The sequence below is a fragment of the Megalops cyprinoides genome, chromosome 1, assembly GCF_013368585.1.
Source record: "Megalops cyprinoides isolate fMegCyp1 chromosome 1, fMegCyp1.pri, whole genome shotgun sequence".
Lineage (NCBI taxonomy): Eukaryota > Metazoa > Chordata > Actinopteri > Elopiformes > Megalopidae > Megalops > Megalops cyprinoides.
In genome coordinates, this window is record NC_050583.1 from 12290294 (window position 1) to 12299550 (window position 9257).

Below are 9257 nucleotides of genomic sequence, written 5' to 3' on the forward strand. Positions count from 1 at the left end.
CAGAATGATGCTACACATAACAATAAATGTAGGGTAACAGGACTGTCAAACCTCAGCATGTTTTCTCTTTATCTTTATGATATCAGCATACAAACACACTCTTTCCCAATGCCACAGCAGTATTAATACAATCATTCAAAATGAGTTCACAGATTGATATCACAAATATACTATATGAGGACTAGATCTTCTGTCCTTTACTCCTTTTTACCAATTTGTCTTAGATGTTCCAACTGGTCCGACTGCTGCCTGCTTTTTTGCAAGCTATGAACGCTCTGTTTTATTCCACATTCCTTTAAGAATATTAATAATGAACCAGCAAATCAGGACATTGATAGTTTCAACAAAAGCTGAGACACAATTTCAGTGTTTCAAAGTTTTCGAAGTTAAATGCAAGGTGCTCAAGTTCTAGTACATATCGAGAACCTTCATTTCTCCTTATGGGTTTTTTTTTTTTGCTTGTGTTGTACTCTACTTCAATTGCAAGTCATTTTGGATAAAAGGATCTGCCAAATGAAGAAATGTAAATGTAAATCTATGTGAACATCATTTCATTAAGTCAAATGACAGCTACTAGCTGCTGAATGAGGAAACTGATGATTTATCTTGCTACTGTGCTTCTGTTTTCATGTCTATTTTTCATTCATCCTGACCATTAATTTATTTTGAGTTTATCTGTTTTTTTTTTTTTGGTTATAGATTTCCCTGTTTCCTCACCAACCATCTACCTGGAGAAGCCCAATCTAGAGAGTGATATGAGCTATGAAAAGCTTACAGCCACATGTACAGTCCTGACCCCCTACAAGACCACTGTGTCATGGTTTCGGGATGGAGATGAGAAAAACACATTGTCAAGTGAAGATAATACCAAGGATCCCAGGAATATAATGCAAAACATCAACAACATGACTCTTTCCAGTAGCAAATGGAAAACCATTAATTCCATCACTTGTCAAGCTAAACATAAATGTTTTCAGAAAATAGAAAGGACCATTCAGCTAAAAGGTTAGCAGTTAAATAATTTAACTTACAACAGTAGTAATTTCACCAGTTTGGAAAACTTCGTTTAAAGGTTGCCCACAAACTCTTAATTGTCATCCTTTACAACAGGTCCATTCTTCTACAGAAACAAAATCACCAAATATTTTCTTGCATAATATTACCTGAGTCATAAAACATTTTTGTTTATATTTTTGCTCCTCATTCTTTCTTAACTTTCACTATTTGTCCTCTCTCTCCTCTACTGTTATCTTTTTATTATTTTCCTCATCACTCCCTCATGTCTCTTCTTAGCCCTTCTCTACTACAGTTCTCATATTATGCCCCATCATACCTCACTCTTCCCTCAGTTCCTCTTGCATTACTCCTTTCCTACTTTGTCTCACCTGTTTCCATATTTCCCTTCATTTAGTTCTCTTTAACCTCCCTGCATACTCTCTCTGAATTTCCCTCTTCTTCATCTGACCCAAATTAAGGTTAACTATTCAGAATGACTATTGTTAGTCATTATCAGACAGGTGTCAGTCACAGGAAGATAATGGCAAAAGCATGCAGTTATTCATCTGAAGATCTTACTCTTATTTTCCCATTTTCAGATACAAGGACTGTTTCCCCCACCATTACTCTGTACCACCAACTCGGCAACAACTCATTAGGGGCCACAAAAGTTAGTTTGACCTGCTCCCTGACAGGATATTATCCAGATGACATCACAGTGGAATGGTCTGTAAATGACAGCCCTGTGAGTTTGTCTCCAGTTCAGAAAAAATTCCGGAATGTCAACAGGGGAGACACATTATACAGTCTAAGCAGCCAAGTGAAGATTGACATTGAAGACTGGCACTCGGGCTTTGAGTATACCTGCAAAGCTACCCACAATAAGAAAGATTTCATCAAACGCATCAGCATTTGCTCAGGTGAGTTATAATCTGTTTCTATGGAGTTCCCAAGAATTCTTAAATTTTTTAGTCAGTTATCATCACAGAAAAATTAAGCCTTTAGACTACAGTTAGTGAGAAATCATAACAATCAAACTAACATAGCTTAGTGTTATTATTTTCTTCATTGTATTGTAGTAATCTCTTATATTGATGACACTAGTTTTAATACATCACATTTGAGCCACTTCTGTTATTGCTGCTGGTTTTGTTAACTCTTTCTTCCATTACACGCATGGATGTGACACGAAGATTGAAAAAGATCTTTCTACTTATATGATAAAATCAGAAAACTCAGTGCGAAGTTCCATGGAAGAATTTAAGAAACATTTGATAGGATGGCTTCACAATACAGCGTTTTCAGTTTGTGTGTGGCAATGTCACCCCAATTGTTTTGATATCAGTCATTTCAGTGGCTGAACTATTTTTGCAATTGTTTCTACTGGCTCATAAAGAGTAAATAAATATCATGTGTGATTAAACTGTATCCTGAAGGCAATTTTTGCAGCGATGTCATCTACTATTATCATATATGTTTTCGGTCAGAATGATGCTACACGTAACAATAAATATAGGGTAACAGGACTGTCAAACCTCAGCATGTTTTCTCTTTATCTTTATGACATCAGCATACACACACACTCTTTCCCAATGCCACAGCAGTATTAACACAATCATTCAAAATGAGTTCACAGATTGATATCACAAATATACTATATGAGGACTAGATCTTCTGTCCTTTACTCCTTTTTACCAATTTGTCTTAGATGTTCCAACTGGTCGGACTGCTGCCTGCTTTTTTGCAAGCTATGAACGCTCTGTTTTATTCCACATTCCTTTAAGAATAGTAATAATGAACCAGCAAATCAGGACATTGATAGTTTCAACAAAAGCTGAGGCACAATTTCAGTGTTTCAAAGTTTTCGAAGTTAAATGCAAGGTGCTCAAGTTCTAGTACATATCGAGAACCTTTATGACTCCCTATGGGTTTCTTTTTTGCTTGTGTTGTACTCTACCTCAATTGCAAGTCATTTTGGATAAAAGGATCTGCCAAATGAAGAAATGTAAATGTAAATCTATGTGAACATCATTTCATTAAGTCAAATGACAGCTACTAGCTGCTGAATGAGGAAACTGATGATTTATCTTGCTACTGTGCTTCTGTTTTCATGTCTATTTTTCATTCATCCTGACCATTAATTTATTTTGAGTTTATCTGTTTTTTTTTTTTTTTTGGTTATAGATTTCCCTGTTTCCTCACCAACCATCTACCTGGAGAAGCCCAATCTAGAGAGTGATATGAGCTATGAAAAGCTTACAGCCACATGTACAGTCCTGACCCCCTACAAGACCACTGTGTCATGGTTTCGGGATGGAGATGAGAAAAACACATTGTCAAGTGAAGATAATACCAAGGATCCCAGGAATATAATGCAAAACGTCAACAACATGACTCTTTCCAGTAGCGAATGGAAAACCATTAATTCCATCACTTGTCAAGCTAAACATAAATGTTTTCAGAAAATAGAAAGGACCATTCAGCTAAAAGGTTAGCAGTTAAATAATTTAACTTACAACAGTAGTAATTTCATCAGTTTGGAAAACTTCATTTAAAGGTTGCCCACAAACTCTTAATTGTCATCCTTTACAACAGGTCCATTCTTCTACAGAAACAAAATCACCAAATTTTTTCTTGCATAATATTACCTGAGTCATCAAACATTTTTGTTTATATAATTGCTCCTCATTCTTTCTTCTCTTTCACTATTCATTCTCTCTCTCCTCTACTGTTATCTTTTTATTATTTTCCTCATCACTCCCTCGTGTCTCTTCTTAGCCCTTCTCTACTACAGTTCTCATATTATGCCCCATCATACCTCACTCTTCCTTCAGTTCCTCTTGTATCACTCCTTTCCTACCTTGTCTCATCTGTTTCCATATTTCCCTTCATTTAGTTCTCTTTAACCTCCCTGCATACTCTCTCTGAATTTCCCTCTCCTTCATCTGACCCAAATTAAGGTTAACTATTCAGAATGACTATTGTTAGTCATTATCAGACAGGTGTCAGTCACAGGAAGATAATGGCAAAAGCATGCAGTTATTCATCTGAAGATCTTACTCTTATTTTCCCATTTTCAGATACAAGGACTGTTTCCCCCACCATTACTCTGTACCACCAACTCGGCAACAACTCATTAGGGGCCACAAAAGTTAGTTTGACCTGCTCCCTGACAGGATATTACCCAGATGACATCACAGTGGAATGGTCTGTAAACGACAGCCCTGTGAGTTTGTCTCCAGTTCAGAAAAAATTCCGGAATGTCGACGGGGGAGACACATTATACAGTCTAAGCAGCCAAGTGAAGATTGACATTGATGAGTGGCACTTGGGCTCCAAGTATACCTGTAAAGCTACCCACAATAAAAAACATTACATAGAACACACCAGCATTTGCTCAGGTGAGTTATAATCTGTTTTTACAGTTTTCCTGTGATTGTGTTCATTTTCATGAAATTCATCTACTGTTTCTTTTTTTTTTGTTAATCTTTTCCTCTTCTTGCCCTAGTGAATCCAACCTCCACTCAGACAGCAGAGATGTTCCTTCTTGGTCCCTCCATCCACACCACACTGAATCGTGAGGACCTTCCTTTCACCTGTCTGCTGGTCGCTTATGGCATGCAGAACTTCTCCATCACCTGGAAGGTGAATGGCGAGGCAGGGCAGGCGCACAGTACAACAGAGCGTACACAGAACGCCAACGGAACCCAGACGTGGCGCAGCACGTTCACCATGAAGGCCCGCGATTGGCACATGCACAAAAATGTCTCCTGTGAAGCCAGGCATGTGTGCTCCAGCAAGCCACAGCTGATGTCCCTGGAGAAAGCCAGAGGTGAATATCCTTCCCATGGTCAGGCTAAAACAGTTAATATGAGCATGAACATTACAAGCATGAACAGCAAACAGGGGAATGGGATCTCCCATTTACTATAGTCTTCCATTTACTATAGTCTCCCATAGGATTCCTACTCATTCCTTAATGTGACAGCTTTTTCCTGCCATTTTGGACTCAGTTTAGTTGTGGTTCTGAGATGGTGCTCACTGACCTCATTCAGCTTGCTTTGATTGGTCTTTCATTTTAACCCATACATCTTTGGCTAATGCTCTGATTTGACTCTCAGCATGTTGTGGTAATGACTATTTCTTCACCTGCTGACAATTTATCTGTTTTTCCTTTCATATTGTACAGCACTTTGGCACTTTCCCTGTAAAGGTGTACTGAATTAAACAAAGGGTGATTCATTGATTCATTTATCTTTGAGAACACTTTACTTGAAGTAAAATAGCTTAAGAAATACTAGGCAGGGAAAACACACAATATGCGCAATATGTTGTATACACTACAGTACAATATTCATCAAGTTTATGTGTTAACTGAAAAGACCCCATACCTTTACAGCATTGAGTTGGGCCCTATTTGGGGTTTCTAAATAGAAATAATTTCCCTGACCTAGACATCTGACTCATTTCAAACATATAATTCTGTATTTGACACCTGACATCTCTTTTTTATGGTTGTACTTTGTATGTTGTTTTATGCTCATGAAAAAACATAACATTTTGGTTGTGCACAAAAGCTCCTTAACAAAAGATTAATCATAGTAATCACGGAGCCAAACTCAACAGGCTGCAAAAATATTCCAAACTCAACAGGCTGCAAAAATATTTCTAAAATACATTCCCTGTCATTTCCAGTTTAACAAAATCAGTGCTATGTAAAAACTGAGACAAAAATGAAAGATTCATTACAACGACATTAAAGTCTCAATTTGTGTGGGTTTGTGTTCCAGATCCCAAGCAGCCCAGTGTTCAGATTCTAGAACCGTCCGAATCAGAGCTGGAAAAATCGAGCGAAGCCACCATAGTCTGTCTGGTGTCCAATTTCTTTCCCTCTGACATTGATGTTTACTGGGAGCTGAATGAGAGCAAGCTACCAGAATCACAATACACCAGCAGCCCTGCACTCAGATACTCTGGCAACAGCAGCTATTCCATGCACAGCAAGCTCCTGGTGCCCAAGTCCCAGTGGAAAGATGGAGCATATTCCTGCGTGGTCAGGCACGAGTCATCTAAGAGCCCGCTCAGGCATACCGTTTCTGATGTGTTTGGTAAGTAAAAGATCTGTTCTTGATCAGGGAAGATTTTCACTTTAAACACCAGACTCATTCACTTCCTTCTTTCTGTGATTTCTTATTAAAGCTTTGACAGATGAGTAGTGATTTCAGCCATGCAGATGCAGGAAAGCAAAATGCCCAGTGTGACACTTACCTTAGACTTCTTCTTCTGTGTTTCTTCTGTATCGATTAGCATTGCATTAAAAAAATGCTTAAACATGTAATTAAGATTGGAAATTTAGATGAGATCCACTGGAAAGGATTCAGAAGGAAGGGCTTAAGGGCTAGCACCAGCAGTTTTCTCTCTTTTTTTTATTTCCCAGCCTCAGTGATCCCATCCCCGCCTCAAGCCACCCTGCTGCGTTCCTCCACGGAGCTCGTCTGTCTGGTGTACGGCTTCAGCCCGTCTGCCATCAATGTCAGCTGGATTCTGAGCGATGACACGCAGCTGGTGGAGCAGAACACCACCGCTGCATCCAGGGGGCCCGATGGGCGATTCACCATCCGCAGCCACATGCGCCCCTCCTTCTGGAAACCGGGGGTCACCTACAGCTGCAGAGTGGAACACGTCACAACCACTCTGCTACTCAACATAAGCCAGCAAGGTAGAATTACCACAACCTTTTGGCTCTTGGTGCTCTTCAACTTTTAAAACAGTACCTAGCAGTGAACATTTCATGGTTTCTATAAAACCTAACTCTGCCTGGCCACGTTCCTGCATCTATCTGTAAGCCTGCACAGGTCTGTGCTCTGTGATCTTTCTTGTCTTACCAAATGTTGCTGACCTGCTCTTTGCTTCAGCCTCCCAACAGCTGTCATTCTGTTTAAACACATTACGACCAAAGCAACCACACCTAGAAGACAGAGGCTAGAACTATCCACATAACATGCATGCATAGAAAGAGGAACACTGAAACACCACACATTGCATAATTTATTTGTACAACAGACACGCTTTATAATGACATTTTCCTTTGTATTACATTCCACTGTAAATGCAGTCCCTCAACCATAACACCACATTTTTACCCTAATGCACCAAATATGCTGAAACCATAATCCACATAGAATTCGTTGAAGGTTGTTATTGAAATTTACTGCAATACTTCTTCATTTACAATGGTGTTAGTTACTACAGCACTGTGTGATGGATTAACATAAGCTCAGCTGTCGTCTGTCATTGCCTACATTTACAGTTGTTCAGTTGGTCTTCATTAGATACATTTTTGCTTGACCTTGTGAATCTTAACTTGTGGTGGGACTTGAATAGTGTTATGCTCACACTCACTGGCCTGGGAGTGTTCTTAGCCTGGTCTGACTGTCATGTCCCCATCTAGGGTCAGGGAAGTAACAAAAAAAGAAAAAAACGCAACAACAAAATAGCGGCTACTCTTAACTTAATTAAGAGAAAAAAAAGAAAATAAAATAAATGGTACCACCCTCCAAACACTCAGGAATGGGGTTTTTAAATGTTTGCGCCAAAAAGGGGACCAATCACCTCAGAGCAGGCGAAGCGATTAGCCGAACATGGGAACGGGCAGGCCTGCAAGATTGACGCACACACACAAACACGCAGAGAGAAAAACTGCACCCAAAGACCACAGGGCATAACACTGACATTGATGCTCATTCATTTGAATGGATGCACTTCTTTTTGTTTGTGCTGGACGTTGCTCTGGATAAGCTAAATGTGTCTGCTAAATGAACGTAGTGTAATGTAATGTAATGAATCTCTCTGGACAAAATTGTCTGCCACATGAGAAAAAGTGACATAATGTAGAACGTACTCTGAGTGAAAGCACTCTGAATACTGATCTTTCTTTTTTAACCCTCTCCTATAGAAGTTATTAGGGAGGATGACTACTTTGATGAAAACACACATGACACACCCGATGTGGAAAATGCTGGCGAAATCTGGAACACTGCCTGCACCTTCATCATCCTCTTCCTCATCACTGTGCTCTACAGCAGCTTTGTCACTTTAATAAAGGTAAGAACTTGCATCAGGTAATAGTACTCAGTTAGACATGGCCAATCTGACATGGCCAATCCTATCTGAGGTGAACAAACTCTGACTTCACCTGAGCCAAGCTGAGTTCTTGTGATTTAAATTAAAATTGCATATCATTTTGTTTCATGCTTTCTCCCTGTTACATTTTGATTTGATTTTATTGGTGGAATAAATACACAGTCTGACGAAGGGGATGATTCAGTCACAGAACAATGATTTGCGATAATCATGCCATTTACAACACTTGCACGCTCCTTCTTACAGGTGAAATGATGGTAAGGCCTCATATCCAACAGATGGTGACATATGAAAGAGTAAAATGGTTGACGTCTTCCAAACCAGCCACGACTAAGGAAATTTTTTTTATTACAACTTCTTTTATTATGCAGCTCCTGCAAAAATAGTTAATCTTTGCTTTATTGTCTGTCATACGTTATTGCCCATTAGCTATTTTAAACATAAAAAATAAAATTGCCTTTGCCTTTCATGTTAAGGCAAAACTGAATTGCTATGTTTTTGAAATAAATGATATGATTATGGAACCAACAAAAGCTCCTTAGTGTCTGTTGCCATTAACCCACAAACAGGTTTTGATTTGTATGTTTTTCTTTTTCAGAAGTATAAAGTAAGGGATTACAAACACTCTTCTTACTGAGTATTTTTTGTCTGGCATTTGTACTTTTCTGACTAATATTAAACAGTACCTTACTTCCTTAAGTACTTTCTGAATAAAAGAGTCTACTTTCTACTGAGTGTGTTACATTGTCTTGGTTGCAGACAGTGCTTTCAAAGCAGTGCTGTGCATGTTCATTATTTCATATAATATCAGCAGCTGTGCATAGAGAAGAAATGAGGCCACACCACTGGTCACTAGCCATTCACCCTACTACTCACCTTTGACAGTAAGTCACCAAGCAAATTGAAATCCTGCACAAAATTTGAGCAATTAGATTTTTTTCTGCACCTGTTGGTCAAAGACAGTTTTATCCAAGTTCGTCAGCTAGCTAATTGACCAGGTGTCAGTAACGGAGGATATTAAGGGGCCACTGACAGAGAGAATGAACATCTCTTACCGCACCTGCACAAACAATTCAGCTTGTAAAACATAAAGTGCACTGGCATCGATAGAGATATGA

The 9257-nt window shown here is 39.0% G+C and overlaps 1 protein-coding gene across 1 annotated transcript in view; it reads left to right on the forward strand.

Moving 5' to 3' along the window:
- LOC118791325 overlaps positions 1-8463 on the forward strand; it is a 54480-nt gene extending 46017 nt beyond the window's left edge. Inside the window, 9 exon segments of the mRNA XM_036548645.1 lie at positions 700-855; positions 1758-1916; positions 3181-3336; positions 4239-4397; positions 4505-4828; positions 5787-6104; positions 6434-6715; positions 7952-8100; positions 8386-8463. Of these exon segments, the coding sequence (XP_036404538.1) occupies positions 700-855; positions 1758-1916; positions 3181-3336; positions 4239-4397; positions 4505-4828; positions 5787-6104; positions 6434-6715; positions 7952-8100; positions 8386-8394 (1712 nt within the window). The 3' untranslated portion in view covers positions 8395-8463.
- The last annotated feature ends 794 nt before the right edge of the window (positions 8464-9257 follow it).